The following is a 23683-nucleotide window of genomic DNA, read 5'->3' on the forward strand; positions in this document are numbered from 1 at the left end:
AGACTGACCCAGAAGTACACATAAATCAATACACACACTACCGCCATCACCAACAGCACCACCAGCAGCACCAATAGCAGGCAAAAAGAGAAGGAAAGGTATAAAGTGCTACTCAAGTAGAGAAATTTTGACCACTTAAGGGGTTGATAAAGATGTTAAGTAAAGGGTCTAAGATGCCAGAATAATAGGGCAGGAGCTAGAAGGACAGGAAACAGCTAATTAAATCAGGGTGAGAGACATCGGGTAAAGGAGAATCCTGGGAGTCTCTTGGGGATGAGGGTATTAAAGGCTGAGATATAGAACTCCTTTGAGGTGTATGTACAGCAATCAACACTGGAAGGGTACACTCCTGTATGCAGCAATCACTTGGCCTGCCACTTGATGCTCATAGAAATCCTTTTAAAGTGAGTGCTATCAGTTTCCCCATTGAACTGAAAAGAACATCAGGGCAAGGTAAAGCAGAGAGACTAATATCCTTTCCCCAGTAATGTAGCTAATAAAGAGCTGTGCTGAATTTTGAAACCGAGTGGGCACTTGAATTTAGCCGGGCAGCTACTCTGGAAGGAATATGTATCTCGTGTTAGCTCACACCAGGGAAGGCTATGGGGGAGCTCTGAGGCCCAGGGCCTTAGGATGTATCATCCTCCGGTGGGAATATGTCAGTAAATCAATCCACACAGCAGTAGTGAAATGTGGTAATACCAAGAACACTTGTAGCTATCGTATGAGCAATATAGTCAGCATAAGATTGCATTCATACATGGAGATGCACTCATTGAGAAAATAGAGCCAGAAACTGAAAGATAGCAAACACCCTAATACTCTAAGGCAGGAAGTAGCTTGGCAACCATGATTCCCTGTGTAAGTAGAGATGGCCCCTGACCCATGATATCTCCACTTACAATCTTTAAACCTTGTAACGGTGCAAAGGAGTGGTACAAATTCAATAGAAACCACACTTTGGGTTTGGCATTAGGATCTCTTCCTGGGATAAACACACATGGTCAGATCCTCTCAGATGATACTGGGTGGCAGCAAGCTGCAGCTCCCAGTCAGCCCCATAACCACAGGGAAAAGAACAAATACCTACAGTGTGTCCTGCCATTCAGCTAAGATGTCCTGTAGGGAAAGGATAAGAACTGTATCTTCAGGTTATCAAATCTTCTATATGCCATCAATTTAATCAAAATGTAATCTTATCAAAAGCCAGAGAGCATTTGCCTTTGGATATGACCCTAGTTCTAAGAGCAGAGTGCTATGGGCTTACAGGGGATGGAGCAATGGTTAGTCGGACATTTAGTCAGCAGAAATCGCAGAAGGATGGCACTCGGCCTGCTATTGTGGTTTCTAGATGCCTCTAGAAGCCTCCAGACAGCAGCCTTACAGTGCTTGGAGTTTTATCCATTTGATTTCATTTTGAGATTGAAAATCTGTACAAATCTCCCCTGCCGTCATCTGACAGTTTATGACACTCCGAGATTTTCTTCATGGGAGATGGCTCTGAAACCCGTGTAGCTTTTTTTTTTTATACTTTTATTGTGCTTTATTGCTACCGAGAAGGAGAGCGGGTGGCCCTCCTTGCAGTGGTGAAGGTCCTAATAGCTGTTAAGGCAAGCGCTTTTTGCTGTTATTAAATATAGATCAGGGTGTTAGGAATGTCATCAGGCTATGCAGATAATTGCTCCTCTCTCGCGGCTGCAGAGGCTTCTTTGCTGTGCAGGCTGTTTGTTGCCTGAGCTTGGGCTGGGCTCCAGGTTGGAGCTATTTGTCAGAGATGTATGAGCTGCCTAAAAAGCACCCGAGGTGTCTTCTCTCAAGAGGTGCTCGCTAGGACCGCAAAGGGGTGAGCGAGCAACTTTAGCATGGGTCTCGGTGACTTAGGTGGAGGCTGATGCACCTTCCCTCCCTTCACCTGTGTGTCATCCTTCCTCTTCCTACCAGAGGGATGTCAGCAGGTGGCTTGCCTGTTCTTGTTTCTCAGCATGCTGGCTTCCCAGTCGTTCCTCACCAGCTTCCTGACCATCCAGTTCATTGATTACGTGTCAGCTTTTCTGGAGCTTCCTTGGTATCTGAAAAACAATGGAGTCTGAAAGGGAAAAGGTACATGGAAAATGGCTCCTTTCTTCTCGCTCACGTTTTGTAGACAAGGACAGAAGGGAGCGTGATGGCATCCACACCTGGCATTCGGTGCCCGTCCCTCCACATGCCTTCTTCACTTTGTTGAGTTCCTGTAGGTCCAAAAGGACCCAGGTGCCCCTTCTCTCCCTAACACAGCATGGCCTGGGGCTTCTGAAGAGATAAGTAAAGAGTCTAATAGTTTTAAGTTTGATTTTACTTGTTTGTTTGTTTGTTTGTTTGTTTGTTTGTTTTTGTTTTTGTTTTTCGAGACAGGGTTTCTCTGTATAGCCCTGGCTGTCCTGGAACTTACTCTGTAGACCAGGCTGTGTTCATCTGCCTCGGTGGTCCTCAGTAAAGAACTGCTTCATGGGGAACATCACCATCTTCTGCCTTAACTGTATTCAATGGACTCTACTGCCTTCTTAATATCACCTCACTGCAAATGGACACACACACTCACACACACACACACACACACACACTCACACTAATATAGATAAATGTATAAACAGCTCTGTGAGTCTCTGTCACACACACACACACACCCCACACCCCTCACATCCCACATACACACACAGATACATACACACAAGCATGCCTGGCACAGACATGGTTCACACATACTATACACATACATGTACACCTGTAGGTCTCAAACATACATACAGCACACATACAAACCACACATTCATGAACACACACACACACACACACTCCTGACCTGGGGTGACTTTATTGGTAGCACTAATGGGTTTTTTAGACCACAGTGACTCCCTCTCCAGAACTCTGCCTCTCTGGCTCTGTACCATGCATTCTCTATAGCAACCTTACAGATGCTTCTGGGAACTGTTCTCGTTTCAAATCTATCATTGCTTTCTCAGAGTAAATCTCTTTTATAATGATCTCCTACTTGGATCAAATGCAGTTTATCCATTCATTCAAATAATTCACAAAATTCAAGGATTATTTTGACTTATCTCCTTAACCTGCCTCACAAATTTTCTCCAGGAACATCTTCAAAGGTGTCTGAAGTCCAGTCGGTCCCACAATTCCCAGCACGAGCTATTGAGCTCTGTGATGCGCCCTCCTAGTTCACCTCCCTCTTCCCTCTCATCTTTCTGTCCTCCAACAATCAGCCAGAATCACTCTTTGAGCTGTCAATTAAAATGGACCTTGTGATGGATTCCTATCATCTTTGCATTTAAGCTGAACATGAATCTTGATGAATGCTGTGTGGTCCAACCCCTGGGTTCCCTCCCACCCATACTTTGTTCATCTCCCTCTAGCTCTATGGGGCTTCTTGTTCTTTTGGAAACAAGGTCCTGTGTCTGTGTTTCTCCAAAGAAAGTGCCCCACCCCCATTACCCTCTCTTCCTTTGGTGAAAAAAAATCATTCATTTCAGAGTGAATGTGCTGTTTATGTCAGACTCCTATTGTTTCCTCTTCAATAAGACCTACACACACACACACACACACACACACACACATATATATATATATATATATATATATATATATATATATATATAGTAAACAGAGAACACTGATTAAAAAAACAACTTGTAGATGAGGGTCCCAGCTGCTGCATCTTAGGCTGTTGGGGAATAAAGAACATGTATGACCCTGCAGAGAGCATCCACAGCAGACTCAGCCTCCTATAATCACAAGCTGCAAATGTCAAGTACAGGGTGAGCGATTGGCACTTGTGCCAGGAGATACCTGGCTGAGCGGGAATCCAGGGCCTCCGTATGCTCTGAGGGAAGCAATGCTTTCTCCGTAGGGTCTGTAGCAAGGTTGTTTCTACAGATAAATGGACAAAGCAAAGAGACTTTATCCTTGGGTCCTGAACTTGAGAAAGCATCTCCATCCCCCAATAACAAAGAACATGGAGTACACCATGCTATGGGTACCTGCCACAAATTTTCAGGGATTCTTTGATGTATTGAGGATCCAGCCATCTTCCTGAGTCCCAAGGATGTGACAAACAGCATAACCTGTACAGGAAGCATCATGTCTGACCAGAGGCAAAGTGCTATGCTGTGAAGACAACACCAGCAATCATGGCAGGATGCCTGGCTCTATGTGGCCACAGTCTCTTTGAGTATAGAGGTAGGATTTGGGTGTTCACTAAGATTGATTTCCATTCAAAACAAACAAAAGACAAGACAGGCCACAAACGTAGAGAATTCACACACCAGGTGTAGGTACACACCTATATTCCAGCCCTTGGGAGGCTAAGACCAAATCAGATGCCAGTCAAGGCTGTGTAGTGAATTCCAGGCCGAGTTGAGGTACACAGGGTAGCCTATATCAAAAATAATCAACAGGAACAGCCTAGATGGTTAGGTGAGTAAAGATGCTTGCTGCCAAGCCTGACTGCATGAGTTCAATCCCTGGAACCGCATGGTGAAAGGAGAGAATGGACTCTTGCAAGCACCTCTGCCCTACACTGATGCCCCTCCCGATACACACAAATGAACAAATAAATAATCTTTAAAAACAAACATCAAATCCTATGTGGTTCTCAGCCTTCCTAATACTGTGACCCCTTAATACAGTAGTTCGTCATGTTGCGATGACCCTCCAACCATAAAATTATTTTGTTGCTATTTCATAACTGTAGTTTTGCTAGTTATGAATTGTAATGTAAATATCTGATATGCAGGATGTCTGATATTAGACCTCCAAAAAGGTCACAATCCACAAGTTGAAAACCACAATACTATACTATACTATACTATACTATACTATACTATACTACTGATCTACATACCAACCCTTCCATCAAAGTCATTATCTAGCCCACATGCAGAGAAAGTAGCACAGCTGGAAGTCATTCATTGCAGCGTACCTGTGTATAATCACTGCTGTAGCCTAGGCAGTTGGCTGAGGCCAGGGCCTCTCACCTGCCCCTTTTTGAGCACCTAGATTATTCACCTTTAAACATGGCTACAGAAACAGCACCCCAGCAGCTGGACTGAAAGCATGCTGTTGTCACTTTGCCTCTGCCCCTGGTACACATCTGGAAATGCCAGCTCAGCCTCCTGTTACTTCCTCTCCTCTTCCCACGAGGGACAGAGCTTGTTGTTGTTGTTGAGCTTGCCTGGGGTTTCAGCTCTGTTAAGTTTCTTCAGCCTTAGGTGAGCAGAATCCAGGACTTGATCACTTCACATTTGACCTCATCCTCCTGGGAAACTGTGAGCTGCGGCAAGGGTTGGGATCAGGGGGGTGCTTGTCCTCATTGTCCTGAGAGCTTGAAAGTAGGGAAACCGCCATCGTGACTATCGTGCCTCCTACAAAAGGAATGTTAGCCTTCTCAGGAAGCTCATTGAAACATCCCCAAAGGAGAAATGGTTCTCAGGTGACTGTCTGCCCTTTCTTGCTCAGCTTTCAGGTGTCCTATCTCAGTCTTTCTTTCCATCAAGCCCCAAGCCTGGTAGATGCCTAGGAGGGAGAGGAAGTATACAATGAAGTTCAAGAGGATAGGGCTATCTCAGGGCAAAGTTCAAGGAGATAGGGTCATGGGCTAGCCTGGGTCAAAGGTTTAGGACTAGCCATGGACTATTAGTCCAAAGTGAAGGTCAAAGGGACAAAGTCATGAATAGACAAAGTGAAGAGTAGAGGGAAAGGCTGTGGAGCAGCCAAAGTCAAGACCAAGAGAATGAGCTACGGATCGGCTCAGGGACTGCACCTTTCCAGCAGCTCCCTGTCATCAGCCCACGAAACTTCACTTGCCCTGATGAGTCTTGGTGCTGACATCCTTAGCAAATAGAATAATACAGACTTTGGAGACTGAGGTTTGGGGCTTTGGTCATCACCGACAAGATGTCTTGAAGCACTGTGGGCATTTACCCAGTGCTCACTACACTCCCCTTAGCAGAGGCCAGAGTCATGTGAATTCAGAACATGTTATGTGGAAGTACAGAGAGCTGTTCTCTTTAACCCCATGTTTTAAAGTTAGGAGTACATCATCATGTTCCCACCTTTAGCCCATAATAGCCATGCCCATTTAAGTCAATTAGAAACTTTTTAAGTCACGTTCACATAGATCTTATCTCACTCTGGACAAAAAGATTCCTATGAAACTAGTGAGACAGGGGTGGTGGGTTTTCATGCTACAGAAAGCAGACCTGAAGTTCTCAGTGATTAACAGGGCTTCCTGCAGGTCCAAACCCAGCGTCAGAGCCCTGGTTTCCCACAGCTACTCCAACATCTCTCTGGACCTTGAAAGGCCTTCGCATCTGCCCATTTTCCTCCTTTCTTCCATCCTCCTTCAGCTCATTGACTCCTTTGGGCCTTGCACATTTCAACCTGTTACATAGGGAAACAGCCCCCCTCCTCCTTCCTCTTTTTGTCCACCTCCACACTAGTCTGTGCACCAACAAAGAATCTTGGTGTTACCTTATCACTGTGCTTAGAGGACTGGATTCCAGAAGGTCTCAGGCCTGGGTATTCATTAGGGTCACCTGAGGCCAATTTTAAAATATAATTTATTTAGAACCCCTCCCAAGCCTCCTTAATCAGACATCTACTTGTTTCTTTAAGTTTCCCTAGGTGATTGTGACTCCCCAAATCCCCCCTCCCACTGTGTCCACTCTATAATGAAAGGACCAAATCTATTTTGCTCAACATTAGGGTTCTGGCACTTTGGACGCTATCTGAGAAAGCTATTAAATAATATATAATTATTGATAACATTTACTGAGTGTTACCTCTATTCCAGGCACTATGGTAAGTAGTTCACATGCATTTATTTCATTTAATCCTGCCAGGAATCCTGTGAGGAAGGCACATTTATTATCTTGCTTATGGGACAGGAGCTAAGTTGAGAGAGGGCATATACCAATGACCGTTGGCAGTGTGGCTGTTTCCTACCTGATCCCCTGATAATACATAGAGCTCCAAAATGGGGAATATATGCCCCACAGTAGGAACCCTTAGAATCACCTTCCAAGCAGACCTAGCACTACCTCTACAAAGCACAGCAGGGACACGGAACCTTGGATGAGGGTGGCTTCTGCTTCATCCCAAGGCACTGTCTCAAATTTCTACAAACAGCCTCGTTTACAAGCTGAATCACCAGGAGTTGTCTGAATTCCTCCAGGATGGTTTAATTACATATTTAAACTAAAAAACATCTTGCTACAATTGACACCTTTAATACGACTGAAACCAACAGGGTTTTTTTTTTTTTTTCTTATGTAAGAAATCCTGAGGTTGGCAGTCCAAGGTTGGTCCTTTTCTGAATGGCTTATTGGGCCTGCAAGCCTCTGTCCTCTCTGTCAGCTTCTCAGGGATAACCAAGCTTTTCTGTCCCAGGTAGACAACAGCTCCAAGCAGTATGTCACTCCTGATGAAAGGGAGGAAAGGGGCAGATTCTCCTATGTGCCCCTGCCCTTATGTAGCAGTTCAGTTAGAAGTCTTTCCAGGAAGCCATCCAACTGACTTTTCTCCCTTCCTACAAGTAGGTTGCAAACTAGCTTAGCAGGGTCCAGAAAGGGAAGGAATGAACTGGATATTTCCAGTTTCCCCAAACAGGGTTGAATTTAACAGGAAGATAATGAAGAAAGAAAGAAAGAAAGAAAGAAAGAAAGAAAGAAAGAAAGAAAGAAAGAAAGAAAGAAAGAAAGAAAGGAAGGAAGGTTGGTTCACTAATAATGTGATAGCCTCAGATATTCTCCCAAGTCATGGCTAATCCAAAGTGGATTCCCCTTCATGAGTTTTTAAGCATCTTTATTATGATTGGTGTGTGTGCGTCTGTGTGTGTGTTTCTGTGTGTCTGTGTGTATGTGTATGTGTGCATATGTGTGTGTCTATGTGTGTGTGTGTGTGTGTCTCTGTGTATGTGAGTCTGTGTGTGTATCTGTGTATGTCTATGTGTGTGTGTGTGTTTGTGTGTCTGTGTGTGTGTCTGTGTGTGTGATGAGGCACATGCATGCTATGGCATGTTTATGGCAATCAGAGGAGTCTGATTTTGGTTCTGTTCTGGCATCTTTACATGGGTTCTGAGACTCAGACTCAGGGGCTCAGGCTTGACTGACACACACCTTTATGGAAAGAACCATCTATCTAGCCCCAGAATGATTTTAAAAGGAGCTTGTCCTGTGGTTTCACTATCTTTGAAGAAGGGAACACAACAATCTATGCCCTGGATGTCTACATCACAGAACACTAAAGATTTTAGAGATGAGAAATTTGCTTTTTCGTTTGTTTGTTTGTTTCCTAACTGATCCATGGTGTTTGTGCATCTGTGTGTGGTTTGAGATGGCAGTGTGTGGTGACAAATGATGACAATAACCCCTGTTCTTCAATCAGTTTATTGTTGCGAACTTTATACTCTTCTTAACATTCTCATATGTATCACAGATTGTATTAAACAGAGCCATAGAAAACTCAGAAGGCGTTTCTTCCCTCCGACTGAATTTTGGTGCCCCTGACTGAATTTTTTTCATGCCTTCACATTCACTTCCTTGGCTCTAGTAACCCTGTTCTGTTCTCTTCTTCAAAGCCAATGTTTCAGTTTCCACAAGTAAGTGAGAATGTATAGTGTTTGCCTTTCTGGATCTGGCTTATTTCACTTAGCGTTATGCCTTCCAGCAGGGCCTGCACTGCTACAAATGATAGGGTTGTATGTGTTGTATGGCTAAATAGCATCCTTGTCTGTGTGTGCCACCTTTGTTTACCTGTTCACCCACTGCTGAACATCCATGGTAATTACATGTTTGAGCGATCGTAAATACTGCAATTGGAAACAAAAACATTTGGTGATGGCTAATGCTCTTCTCTCCTGTTTCCAGGTCAACAGTGATCTTGTTTACATCACAGCTAAGCAAGATGGCACTCACGTGGTGGAAGCCGTGGATGCCACCCATATCGGGAAGCTAATTGTGACCAAGCAAATTGGAGGAGATGGCATGCAGGATATCACGGATACTTACAAATTTCAAGAAGGTAATTTACTACAGCCAAATGTGTTTTCCCCCCAAACCCACTTAGTACTTTTTCACCGTCAAGATGAAATATGTTCCAGAGGATGCTCTGGCATCAGCAGCATCTGACATTAAGGGCAGAAACATAAACTCTTACAAGCAGCAGACACTCACAGTTCTTCATTAGTGTGCTTGCTTGTTTTGAGCAAAATTTCTTTTCCTATGGCTTGTGAAGTGAGTTTATTTCTAGTTCTATTTCAATAGACTATCTAGAATGTATTCTTGCTTATGTGAGCCTTAATTTTTAAGTAATCCCAGTTGGGCGTGGTGGCGCACACCTTTAGTCCCAGCACTTGGGAGGCAGAGGCAGGTGGATTTCTGAGTTTGAGGCCAGCCTGGTCTACAGAGTGAGTTCCAGGACAGCCAGGGCTATACACAGAAACCCTGTCTCAGAAAAAAAAATTAAGTAATCCCATTAGAACACACTCTCTGCATTATATCAACTTAGTTAAATAATAGAAATCTAAGAAACTACCTCACATTTGCTGAGTGCTTTATGGATTATTTTTGGCACATTGTTCCATTGAGTTGTCATGGAAATCTTCTGATATATAGGATAGATTGTTAAGATAGTGCAATCTTACTAATTTAAGACAATTACGTTGAAATCTAATTTCAATTACAAAGTAATGCTATGGTGAGGGGCTGGTAACTTTTATTGTAGAGTACTTTCCAAATGACAGTATTGTGTTCAATTACATCGAAAGCAGTACTGTCCCCACAATCCTAACAGTGAACAGGACACAGTTTCTGCCCCCATACAAAAAGTATGATCATTTTAAGAGAAGACTGTGGAACAAGGAAACCCACTGAGTCCTATCAAAAGAGCCCAAAGAAATGAAGAGTGGGAAGGACCTCATTTAAAGAAACCAGAATACGAGACAGCTATAACAGGGTCCCTTCAGCAAAATCTTTCTGGCATATGCAATAGTATCTGGGTTTGGTGGCTGATTATGGGATGGCTCCCCAGGTGGGGTAGTCTCTGGATAGTCCATCTTTCATCTTAGCTACAAACTTTGTCTCTGTAACTCCTTCCATGGGTATTTTGTTCCCTATTCTATGGAGGAATGAAGTATCCACCCATTGGTCTTCCCTCTTCTAGCCTGGCAAATACAGAAGTGGATGTTCACAGTCATCTATAAGATGGAACACAGGGCCCCCAATGGAGAAGCTAGAGAAAGCACCCAAGGAGGGGGTCTGCAACCCTATAGGTGGAACAACAATATGAACTAACCAGTATCCCCAGAGCTCGTATCTCTAGCTGCATATGTATCAGAAGATGGGAAGAGAGGCCCCTTGGTATTGCAAGCTTTATATGCCCCAGTACAGGGGAACACCGGGGCCAAGAAGCAGGAGTGGGTGGGTAGGGGAGCAGGGCGGAGGGAGGTATAGGTAACTTTCAGATAGCATTTGAAATGTATATAAAGAAAATATCTAATGATAAATAAATAAATAAATAAATAAATAAATAAATAAATAGAAATCAGAATGGGGTTTCAGGAAGCAGAACCATAGTCAAAGATAGGAAATGTGAAACAGATCTAGCAGTTTAGGGTAATCTAGACCTCAATCCCCCCTACTAGCTTAGAACACCCACTGCCAGCCGGGCGAGGATGCTAGCCATCTTGAAACCAGAAAGACACAGTATCTTTTGGAAATGGTTCTTCTCCAGAGATTCTTAAGAGTGGCATTTATTTTAGTGAATGAGTAAAAATTATGGCTAATTAGCATATACTAAATATTCATTGGCATTCCTGAAGTGCTAATGTGTACAGGGTTTGTTTTAAATGTTTTCTACTGCCTCCTTGCTCGTATTTACAAAGGTGATTTGCATTATAAAGACAAAACCTGCTAAACCTCGATGGGTGTGCAGCGTTGAAGCTTAGAATTTTTGTCATCTGAACTCGAGAATGTTTCCTGTTTTTTTCTGGAATGGTTCAGTCTCTCTGCACTTGGCAATCATCCCCTGCACAATAGAAACACACAAAAGAAGAACTCTCCCTTCTCAGTGTTTTGACTTTTCTCTAGAAAGAAAGTTAAAAATGATATAAACACAATAAAACCAAGCAAGCAAGCGATGCCTCCTCTTACAGAGATGTAAAGAAATCAATTTGGAAAGCAAAAGGAAACTCCTTAGAGGAGGGGGAAGAAACTAGCTGGGTCCACAGCAGCCACTCAGCAGCCTGCTTTTAACCCTGCAGCACACCCACCTGCATGGGGCTGGGGACATCACATGCCTGCTGTGTGCTTCCTGTGGAGGAAAGCAGTGTCCACTCCTTGTCATGCCAGAAGGGAGGTAATATGACACAGGGTGACAGATGACCCAGGTACAGAGGACACCCAACCAGAAAGGACTCTGACATGCTCACAATATCCAGGACACAAACCGTGTCTGTAGCATGTTGATGTATGAGCAGAATGGACGGAACAATTCAGTTGGTCCCATTCTGATAAACTGACCCCCTTAATGCTATGAGATTCAACACACTGAATTATACCTACTGTATTCGGTGTGGCTGAAACCTTGAGTCTGGACTCAGTAGAAGAGCATTTGCCTTGTTTGAGTCCCAGCACCAAAACTCCTATCCAAAGAGTAAATAAGAATTTGAGGAAAGAGTTCTTTGGCTAAAATGGGTGATGCAGAGTAGTGGTATAAACTGCTTTTCTTTTCTACTGCTAGATTGTAGTGAACGAGTAGTGGATGAGAGATGAGCTCACCATCCTTGTGAGCAGTGCTAGTCTTGGGATCAGATGCTAGAAAGGGGGAGCAGTGAGTGATGCTGGAAAGAGACAAAAGCATGCAGCAGAATCCAGCTACCATTAACTGTCAGCCCCAGAGATGACCATGGAGGCTAAATAGGAATGGGGCAGGATCAGCCATTAAGAGAAGAAGACACACACCTGTGAAAGAGAAGCTGGGGGTTGGCCTGTGATATACAAAGGTTAAGACATATCATTCAGCTCACCATGAGGAAGGCTACCGAGGTCCACGGTCCTACTCCTTAGCAAGGTGAGACTCAGGGATAGAGTGATGGGTGTTTTGAACCAACTAGAACTCCTACTACATGTGATTAGTTGTGAGAGAGATTTCAACCACCTTCTGGGCTAAGATTTGATCTTGAGTGGAAAGCTCATTTCTTGATCAAGAATGACACACATACATCACATTCTAACTGAGCAAATAGCCCAGAGGAGTGTTATTCTGAAACTCTGGGGACTCCATCGGCATCTAATGGGGAAAGGGATTGATTATTGATGTCTGCTCCAAATATACAATAAATGCCAGCAGTAACTGCTTCTGGCTATGGATTTGCCCCTCTGGGTCTCAGAGTGCATCTTTTATAACATCTCTGAATCTACATATACCAAGGGTGGACATTAAAATGTGGAGATGAATGAGGACAGAAAAAGAAATTATACAAAATGCAGGGATGGACTGACAAACGGTTAAGTTGTGGAGAGATTATTTTTCACTTCAGCTAAAACGTATTGTATCAGTTTTACCTCTTTTTTTTTCAAAATATGAGATTAAGAAATGTTAAAGCTTTGAAACTTTGAAAACCAGAATTCTGCAAATGTTCTGAAGCAATATGTCCTCTTTCATGGTGGCATCTGGAGGCACTTCCTCTTTACTCCGTCCACTGCTCCATTATTGCCTCTCTCTCTCTCTCTCTCTCTCTCTCTCTCTCTCTCTCTCTCTCTCTCTCTCTCCCTCCCTCCCTCCAAAGAGCACTTAGCCATCTCCTATATTCAGATGATTTCCCCTGACAAAACCATTTGCAACGTTGTATTGCTTAGTACACATGCCTGTTCTGTGCTCTTCCTCATCTGCCATCCGACATCTTGAGAGACCTGGAAGATGGGGTGGAGAATTATATCTAGTCTGTTCCTTCCTCTCCTCTGGACCCTATCTGCAAACGGAATACCCCTGAAGTCTCTCGTAACCGCACAGCAGTTCTTCCTGGATAGCTGTGGTTGACTCTCACAGATGTAGTGACCACTCCCAAATCATCATCTCACCCCAGGCCTTATGGATGACACAAAAACTTGAAGCTGAATTGTCCCAAAGTACTTCCTCTTCCTCCTTTCCACTCCCCTGCCCTGCCCACTCATTCTTCACCTTTACCCCAGTGGAGACAACCACTGTGCACCCACATTTTGCTACCACAGAATTAGGTAGCAAATCCTCTACTTGCCCAATCTAAACAGCCGTGAAGTTCACCTCTTCTCTGGTTCCATAGCCATGCTAGAAGACTAAAACAGCACCCTGTGAAGAAAACCTTAGCACAGAGCCTGGTGCATGATGCAGGTCCAGTATGAGTTAGTTTCACCTTCTAATCTAGTGCTAGTCTTGGGATCAGATGCTAGAAAGGGGGAGCAGTGAGTGATGCTGGAAAGAGACGAACGCATGCAGCAGAATCCAGCTACCATTAACTGTCAGCCCCAGAGATGACCATGGAGGCTAAATAGGAATGGGGCAGGGTCAGCCATTAAGAGAAGAAGACACATACCTGTGAAAGAGAAGCTGGGGGTTGGCCTGTGATATACAAAGGTTAAGACATATCATTCAGCTCACCATGAGGAAGGCTACCGAGGTCCACGGTCCTACTCCTTAGCAAGAAGGTGAGACAGGTGAGACATGCTCTCATTGCTACCATAGTGCTCAGAGTATTTCGAACTCTGGTTTTGCCCAGAAAATTAGCCAAACTTACAACCCCCCTCTTCAGTGTAAACCTTTCCCTCCACAAAGTGCTACTCTGTGACATGTAAGCCTGAGCCCATCAAAGCAGAGAAAATAGCCTACTGTCTTCCCGGTGCCTTCAGAACAATCCAGCAATAACCCAGAAAGCCTCGCTAGTGGATTTTTTGGTCTTCTTGCTGTACTGCCTGACCACTCACGGCTGTCACATACAACAGCCAGATAAGCAGCTGCCATAGTCCTCGAGTAGCCATGCTCTTGCATGCCTCCTTATCTTTACCCACTGTGCTGAAAAGAGGGCTCCTGTGCCTCCCAGGCAATCTATGGGTGTTTCATGTGTCATGTCTTCAGGCTCCACATGACAAATGCCTGTCCCAGCACTGGTGATCTACAAATCTATATCATGATAGCTCTTCACTTACCCCTCTATACCTGTGAGTGAAGTACTCTTTCTGAGTGGTGCTTAGCCCAATGTCTGTCCCCAGGACTCCAAAGTTGTGACATAGCCAAAGGGGTGGTCACAGGGCTGTGCTCTCATGGGTCAGCTAAGCTGAGGACACTGCACAACAGTTATAACGACAAAAGTTCTGCCTTGTGCTGAAATTAGCATACCTGCAAGTGTCCCTCCTCCAGATCCTCAGTGCCTGCAGGGACACAGTCCTAGTGATACAAAGGTGGCAAGACAGATGGCATCCCTGCCCTTCTGGAGTCTGTGTCTCCAGAGGAAGGTGACATAGCACAGGGCAAGTACTGTTCTGAGGAGAAGGAAAGAAAACTAGAAATTTGTTGGTGTGAGGACTGGGGTCTGGGGCTGCATTCTCAGAGTAATGAGAACCTTGGAGGAGAGGGTATTGAGATTATGGCCAGAACAATAAGAGCGTGCTTCATCCAACATGAAAGGACTAGTTAACATCATAGTGTCCAGGAAGGTAATAATGTTGACCCTGCTCTTACAAAATGCAAAGGCATCTCAGAAAGCAAAGCCTGGCTCACCAGTAAAAAGATAGCTTTTTACTGGTGCAGGGACACCAGAGCACTCTTTATAACTGCTGCAAAGCAGGGACCATTCTCTCAGGCCCTGACAAGCTTTGCCATTCTCTCCTGCCTGGAGTGGCCTGTCAGCCAGCAACTTCCCCACTCACTGGACAGGAGGAAGGTAGAATTTGCACTGTCAGACCAACCTCTCAGGTTGCTCAGAGCGCAAGCCTCGCTTTGCCTCTCTCACACACCTGGGCCAGCTCAGCTCCTCTCTCCCTAGGCAGCCCCTCTCTGGTTCTTGGTTTGCTGCTCCAACAGACTTCCTGTGCTTTGGCTAAATGCATACTTGGCCTTCATCCAAAGTGATAATTGTTAATGTTCTCCTTCTCATGGACCTGTTTGCCAGTTGATGCTGCTATAAAGTAGTTTACTGAACTTTCGAGGCTGGGCTCTCCCTCCTTCCTTCCCTTCCTGTCGTCCTTCATTGGCTTCATTAACATATGCTGGAGCCAATTCTAGTTCTAGACTGATTGTTTCTGGCACGTTCTCACAGTCTTGACAAAAGAAGTTTATAACACACACACACACACACACACAGAGCCCTGTAATGTACATACCCTTATATCACTGATGGTATTCATAGTGCCTACCTTGTGGTTGTTATGGGGCTTAGCAGAGCTGTTGCAAGCAGGCACACATCCCATGGCCTGCCGTGTAATTAGCATTTAGTGATAGTTTATAGCATCCATTACCCTCCCCACCATTATTGAATTCAGTTATTCATTATCTGATTTAATTTTTAGTATAGTAGAAGATAACATCTTTAAATTAGCACAATTAGAAAAGCCAACATTCTTATCTTAAAGTGATTTTCCCGCACCCAGCCATTCTCATACCTAGCTTTCATAAGCCAAAGAATTTTTGCCTCTATTGTTTCATCTCTATTCTCCACCATGAAAGAAGCTATGGAGTGGGATGATTAGGGTGAAAAAGAAAAGGGCAGTCCATCTTTTGCACTTCCAACAGCCTGCCTGTGCAGCCAAGTACTTCATTCAAACTTTGGAGGTACTGCTGCTATTCTACAGCTTGTCAGGTAGTCAGGGTCTGAGCACAGCCCCACCGTGTGTGTGTGTGTGTGTGTGTGTCTGTGTGTGTGTGTGTGTGTGTGTGTGTGTGTGTGTGTGTGTCTGTGTGTGTGTGTGTGTGTGTTTGAAAAGCTGTGTATGGAATCGTACCTTGCTCATGCTAACAAGGGTTCATTCATTGAGCTGTATTCCCATCCCTTGGTTTCTGAGGCAGAATCTCACTAAGTAGCTCAGGCTGTCCTTGAACTATCTTCCTGCCTTGGACCCCCAAATGGAAAGATTACAGATGCATACCACCATGCTTGTCTTCTCTTCCTCCCTTTCCTTCTCCACTATCTCTCCTTCTTTCTCCCTAGAAGAGACCCTTTCCCTCTCTTGCCTCTCTATCCCTACCATTCACCCAGAAACTTACCATAAGACATTTTGCTCAAACCATACTGAAGCTTCACACTTTATTAGGGCAGAGCAACATTTCAACAGTGGTGCCTCAATTCCTTGTGCTCAGTGAGAGGCAACTGGAAGATTTTGAGCTGACAAAGTTGTAGGGCTGAGTACCTTCATGAGCTCAGCAAAGCTGTTGACCTTCAACAGGTTGAATCAGGCTTCCTCCATGGGTCTAACCCAGGAATTCTTGGACAGGTTAAGATTAACAGATGACCAGAACCTAGTACCTTGAAGTAGCACACTTTTGAAGTTAATGGGCACTGCAGAGGTGTAGAAGGGCATAGAAGGATCCATCCCAGCTCAAAAGTCATCTCAAGAAAGAGAAAATGGAAGAACTTAAATAGGAAACAGACTGAAGGAACAGAAAGGCCCATAGCTAGTAGAAACATCCGTGATAGGAGTTGACATATCAAGTGGCCACTATCTCCTAAGTCTTTGCTTAGAGGACCCTAATCCTAACTTCCTGACAGGGACTCAGAGAGGGAAGTAATTTGACACTTGCCAAGCCCAGAAATAATAGCCCAAGAGATTGGTCTCTTAGTAGCCTTCCAAACAGATATACCCTGCCTAGACATCAAGTATCCAGCCTGGCAGGCCACTGCCTATCTGGGAACTTGGTTTTGCAGAACCTAACCCATTGATAGTGGTTATCCCTACCTTTCTATGCAGGAGAGGTTGATTGGCTTTCAGAGGCCATCAGTCAGCAAGGGTAGCACCGAGTGCATTTCAGGTCAGTGTCTTCCCCATGGGGGATATTCCCTTTCATTATCTGTTGATCTCTCCTAGGCCAAGAAGAAGAGAGACTAGCCCTTGAAACTGCTCTGATGTATGGAGCCAAGAAGACCCTCAACACTGAAGGTGTTGTCAAATCGAGGTCTGATGTGACCATGAACTTTGATGTGGAAAATGCTGTGCTGGGAAAGGACTTCAAAGTGACTATTACCTTCCAGAACAATAGCTCCAATCTGTACACCATCCTGGCCTATCTTTCTGGCAACATCACCTTCTACACTGGGGTATCCAAGAAAGAGTTCAAGAAGGAGTCCTTTGAAGAGACACTGGATCCCTTTTCCTGTAAGCTAACTAATGTGTGGGTCTCTCCAGGACTTGTCACCTGGTTCTATGTCTCACTGTCAATCCTGTCAATACTCTGGTTCTCACCAGATCTCAGTGTCAGGGGCGGTTCTAGAAAACACCCAATCCTCTTATCTTTGTGGCTCGTGAACAGAAATGAATGTTGAAATCTTCTAAGCTTAGAGTACTATGAGTTGGAGAATTTAATGGAAACTCATCTCTTGATATTTAGAACGTGTTCTATGAACCCACAGCACCAACATCTCAAGCTTTGGCCCCACCAGACCTCCTGAAACAGAACCTGCATTGAGATCTGAATTTGCCACATAGGCTATATCCATCTCAGGCATGTTCTGTAATCCCTCTGTAAGTTGTATACTAAGGCAGAGTCTCCCACTAAACCCTAAGCTCACCAACTCTACCTAGACTATTTACCTAGTTTGCACTGGGGGTCCCATCTCTGCTTGCAATTGCAGGTAATCACCATGGCTAACCAGCTCTAACATGGGTACTGAAGATCTAGACTCTGGTCCTATGTTGTGTGGCAAGGGCTTGATACATCGAGCCATCTCCAGTTCTGCCCCCACCCCAAGCTATTCTTTTTATAACTGATCAGCCTGATCCAGGGATGACCACTGGAAGAAAGAGCCTAAGAGATATTAGGCCCCATCTCAAAATCTTCTCAGGGCTATACCTAGTAGGGTCTCTTTCCTGTTCATTCTCTCACCTCCCATACAAATGCCTAAGACTTTCATTGCCAGAAGCAATGAATTTGGGATGCTTGAAGCAGGAAAGGACTGGCATGCTGCAGGATGCATTGAGAACTGCAATTTTGAAAGGTTTCTTTTTTTTTTTTTTTCTGAGTGTATTAGGTGGACTCAATATTCAGGCCTAAGTTGGGCACAAAAAACAATAATAATAGGGATAACTATAGGAAGAGAGCTGAGTCAAAACTATAAAGCAGTTGACAATTTGGGGCACTGTGTCTCTGGACCCAACATGTGGTACAGAAATAAAAAATAAGAAGAAGAAGAAAGGGATATAGAAGCAATAATGTTCCTAAAGCAGAGACAAGCAAGCAGGCCCCACCCCACCAACACCAACGAGCCAATCACCCATCTCTGTTGTTCTTGAGCTCCCTGGCCCCAGCAGAACCAGAGAAAATGAAAAACTATTCCTAAAAATTCAGATTCCAAGAAAACTAAATTGAAAAAGGCAAGTATTTCTAACTTTGATGATGTAGCTAGCAGTCGAGAAATCACCATAGCATTTTCTTTGGAAACTAGATTTGGCTTTTTTTTTTTATCCCAAGAGATAGGAAAGGCTTCTCACCAATAAAGAGTGTTCCACATGAAGGACTGAAGGGGAAACAGCTTCCATGCTTCCTCAGAACAGACAAGCACATTGATTCTGGAAATTAGATAACCCTAAAGATGAGGCATGACTGTATCACCTCTAGATCTGTGTCCCTGGGCAGGTTGCCTGCGTGATCTCATTTGTATATGAGAGCAATATCACCCACACTACAGAACTGTTAGCCCATTCCCAGCCAGGCCTGTATTGTGGCTAATCTTGATTGGCATACCTGGAAAGAGGAAACCTTGTCAAAGGAATTGTTTGCATCAGTTTGGCCTGCACGAATGTCTGTGGGACATTTTCTTGGTAGCTATTTGATAGAGAGGGGCCCAGCCCAGGGTGATAGTCCTGTATTGTATAAGAAAGTTGGCTCACAAGCAGAGGAAGGAAGGCAGTAAGCAGAACTTCTCTTTGGTCTCTGTTTCCTCTATTCCTGCCTCTGGGATCCTACCTTGAACTCCATCCCTGTCTTCTCTCCACTGTGGCCAAATTTTCCTTTCCTCCTTACGTTATTTTTGTCCATGGTATTTTAACACAGCAACAGAAAGCAAACTGGAGCATCCAGGTTCTAAAATATGCTGGACACAGGGGAGTGCACATCTTTGCAGAGTTTCTGGTCTTATAGAGGAAGCAGGCAATAAAGAACCAAGCAAGCTAGCAAGTGCATCATTTGATTATATGTGTAATAGGAAAATACAAGACAGACTAAGAAGGAGAGACATGTTAGCCTTGCAGGCATTGCAACCACAAAATGAAAGAATTATCTCTCTAATTGGGTGGTGTGAGACAGAGAGACCTGACAAAGGTTATCTGAGCCATAAGAATCCCATGGGTATCATAGGATATCTAATGTGCTGAATGAGACACAAAGGATGAAGAACCATTCTTGTTTGACTTGGCATGGTCCTCAGTGTGAAAAATGATGATAGGAGAAGGTGGAGTCTTTAAGAGGCAGCACCTTGTGGATGATAACTAGGATATGTGATCTTAATTGGCCTTGAAAGGGTTGGTACTGGTCTGTGGAGTGAGTCAATTCTTGGGAAAGCAGCTTATTATAAAGTAGGGCTGTTTTGCAAATAGGGCCCCTTGTGCACATGGCTAGTTCCCTTCCTGTTATGTCAGCACCATGCTGTTTGAATGCTCCAACCACTAAAGTCCTGAAGATAGAGTTCACCTGATTGACCTGTGCACATGAGAGGAAGGGGTGGATGAAACTCCATGAGTGAGAGGTGTGAAATGCCTTGGAATTTCTGTTACCTTGCAACATGGTGGAAAACTCTGGCTGGGTTTATATGGTTAAAGACATGAAGGTAACAGAACCTAGATCCTCCCATGGGCAAGGACATTGAACCAATGGGTGTGAACTGGGGCCCTGAGTGGAACTATAATTCATCACATCTCTCTACACCAGAAATAGAGCACAGTCCTTTTCCAACCTCACATGCACCCTTTCAATCTTCCTTGTCTCCTTAGCCCAACTAAAGGATGGACTCAAGCCATTCCCTGGCTGTAGAAGCAACACAACCAGACACGTCAGCCTCACGCTTGCTCCTGGGCCTTCTGCATCATGACAGATTGTATCCAAAACACACCTTTCCTCTGAAAATATTAAAAAATGAGGGGATAACTCTATATGAGTTAGTGGATTAAAATGATGTAATGTATTTCTCAATTGAGTCATTCATGTAGGGACCAAACCTAAGCCCAAATTTATTTTAATACAGCTCCATCAGTCAGACCACTCAGGGCTTGTCCCAGATAACTTCAAGGGAATTAGAACCTCATTCTTCTTTTGCTAATTTACTAATTAATGTAAGTAGGTGGCATCAATTGCATGCAATAAAACGCATGTTGCAATCTGAAGTCAATCCTAGTCATTTGTAAAATCACACATGTCTGACCCTAAGCAAGCATCCTCCAGTGCCTCTATTGCAAGTAAAGTTTTCTAAGGAGAATGAGAAGCAGACTTTTCAGATTGGTGATTAAAGGGAATGTGTGGGCTAGAGTCAGCTTGGGAGATTTGAATAACTTAAACCAACCAGTACCTTCAAAGGTGCTATCATTGTCACTTGGCTATATTTAGTTGTCTTTGCTTTTTGGAAGAGATGAGGCAGCTCCAGCCTGTGTCTCCCTTGGCTTTCCCCAGACACCATAAATGATGTTGGCAACCTCCCATCTCCACCACTCATACAGTGAAAATCTATTCCTCCTTCTCTTGCCGCGTTTAATAAACTTTATCTAGAACAATTTCTTGTGCGGTGGCACAACATGGCACTTATATAATGGACTATTTCAGGAGCAGTGTTCTCTGGGGCTCTGGTGCACAGTCCCATTTCTTCAGTGCTGTGATTGAGAGAATGGTCTACCTCCAAGAAGAAGGGAGCCCTGGGGCTGAGACTATAAGTGGTGATAAGAACCCCTGCAAAGATGGGTACAAAGAAGATGCACAAGTCTTGCTGCCCTAAAGAAACCTAGTAGCCAAACTCATTCCCCTAAGAAAAACCAGAAGAAAACCACTGTTTATTATTATCCCTGGAAACATCAAGGGACAAAATGCACTGTCTCTAAGGACATAAATACCTGGGCTCAGCCTACAGAACTGCCCTTTGGGCTCTAGAATCCTGGGCTATGGGAAATGGAGCCACAGAGTGAGCAAATGGACCCAGGCTACAGATACAACTCTGCATCCTCAGCCCCCATGGAGATTGAAAGAGGAGTGAGACTACTTCCCATCCTCCATGCCATTCTGCAGGGCTTATTCTCTACCCTGAAAGCTAGCAGTAAGGTTTCCACACAGAGGTCTTCCCAGTCACAAAGAGGAGAGAGGGCGCTCGATGCTCCTTTTCTGCCATCTTGGGATTGCCTTGGCTCAGGTCAGAGCCTGCAGGGTTGAAGCTCCTAGGATTCACCTTTAAGATCTCTGTTTACCCTTTCCATTTTACAGCCGCAAAGACAATGCTTCGAAAGTTTGACAACTCTTTTCTGTAGTAAGACCTCACTGACTATTACATTTCCAGTGTATTCTTTCTTCACCCATGAGACAGGAGAGCTTGTCCCTGATTGACTCCTTGTATCTGCCTTTTGCTGTTTTCCTGGTGACTTGTGTGCTAATGAGGGGAGGATGGGAGAGGGCACGTGAGCCATATGCCATCTCATCCAGGTCTTGATGTCGGCCTTGTTGGTTTTTCCTCCCTTCAGCCAAGAAAAAGGAGGTGCTGGTCAGAGCGGGCGAGTACATGAGCCACCTTCTAGAACAGGGCTTCTTGCACTTCTTCGTCACGGCACGCATCAACGAGTCCAGGGACGTCCTGGCCAAGCAAAAGTCCATAGTGCTGACTATCCCCAAGATCACCATCAAGGTCAGTGAACATCACATCTCAGACAAGAAAGGAGGGCAAAGTGCTTAGTCAGTAGCCAGATTGTGTGTGCATGTGGGGGGGGGGGGAAAGGAGGGGGTGCCCAAAAGACATAATGGAGCTAGGATCTTCCTGTTCTTTGAAAGAAGTAAAATATTCTATATATAGTTGCATGCATATAACACTCCTCTTCTCTCCTTATTTAAATATATAGATGTGACTGCAGATATAAATATAACCTGTGGTATAAACACACTTGTGGAGGAAGATAAAGATGTGTGATAGAGACAGAGACTCAGAAATCTCTGTGTCTTCAGAATAAAGTGGGTCAGGCTTACAGACTACCTACATTGTCCCTTCTGCATCTGGGGCAGTAATGTCATTCACTGAGGTATGACTGTATGCAGTAGGATATGCAAGCTGAAGTGTAGAGCTGGGGAGCAGTAGCTGAATATACATATGCCATTATAAGCGCCAGCTAGATGAAAATATAGAGGATCCCCAGGTCTTCAGAGAGCTCCTTCCTGCCTTTTTCCTGTTCACAGTCTACCCCACATACCAAGATGACACATTTTCTGGCTTCTGTCACCATGGCTTGTTTTTTCCCACTTGGATCATGGCTTTAGTTGTGCAGAGAGCACAGAGTTAGTTGTTCAGGTAGTACAGGGTATTTCTTCTCAAGTTGCTCATGGGGACGGGTAAAGGAAAGCCAGGGGAGTGGGTTACCTGCTTCTCAGCAGCATAGGCTAGCTTCTGGTGGCATCAGTAGAGAGCCTTACCAAGACCCCTTCTAAGCACTGGAAGCCAAGCATCTAGTGGTCACCTTGGAGAGTGGCATTATATGCCACCTGGATGTGGCCTTAAACAACTTCCCTGGTGTCTGGAGAGCATTTGTCTCTGAAAAGACTGAGTAATTAGTATAAATCCTCCTAACATGAAGTATCCTAAAGTAACCAAGTAATCTAAGTGGCCCCAGGGATGGGACACTGGGCAGGAGTGAGAGTTGAGCTTTGTTTCTTATGAACCACTTTTTAAGCTAATGGCTATTGTGTGGCATTCACTATGGCTGCTCTGCTTGCTTATATACTGGACCCTGGCAGCTGCTATCAAAGTATCACATATATAACTGAGCTTTCAACACTCAATAAACCCTACAGGTAAGCACTACAAATGTTTCTACTTTATATGTGAGAAAACTGAAGTGCAGAAGGCCTGTAAAACTCGTGCAAGATTGCATCATCATCAAGATGTAGAGCTAGGTCTCTAACCCCAGCAGTGCAGTTACAGAAGCAGGATGAGAACTGCCTCATCCACTTCTTCTCAAAATCTGGTTGTGTGTAGGTGGTACATGGAACACCCCACGATGAGGCTCACACAAAGCTGAATATGTATAGGGCCTATTGAGGAACAGAATGTCAGACCCTCTACCTCTAGGGAGGTTTATGTCATTCTCTCTCTTCTGTTCTTGAAATGCAGTCACTTACCATAGACCTGTTGTGATTGGTACTGTCTGCACAACAGGCCTGAAGAGGCAGAATGCAAATGAGGCTGAGGGAGAATCAGAATTCTGTAGGTAGAGTCAGA

At 44.4% G+C, this 23683-nt stretch overlaps 1 protein-coding gene across 2 annotated transcripts in view; it reads left to right on the forward strand.

Moving 5' to 3' along the window:
- The window catches only part of F13a1 (coagulation factor XIII A chain), a 187084-nt gene that overhangs the window by 132489 nt on the left and 30912 nt on the right, over positions 1–23683 (forward strand). For both annotated transcript variants that reach the window (XM_029484978.2, XM_021180809.3), the window contains exons 11-13: positions 8916–9069; positions 17100–17387; positions 21942–22102. In XM_029484978.2, the coding sequence (XP_029340838.1) occupies positions 8916–9069; positions 17100–17387; positions 21942–22102 (603 nt within the window). The remainder of the gene's footprint in view (positions 1–8915; positions 9070–17099; positions 17388–21941; positions 22103–23683) is intronic.

The sequence above is a fragment of the Mus caroli genome, unplaced genomic scaffold (genome assembly GCF_978045245.1).
Source record: "Mus caroli unplaced genomic scaffold, Mus_caroli_1 scaffold_15, whole genome shotgun sequence".
In the NCBI taxonomy this organism is placed as follows: domain Eukaryota; kingdom Metazoa; phylum Chordata; class Mammalia; order Rodentia; family Muridae; genus Mus; species Mus caroli.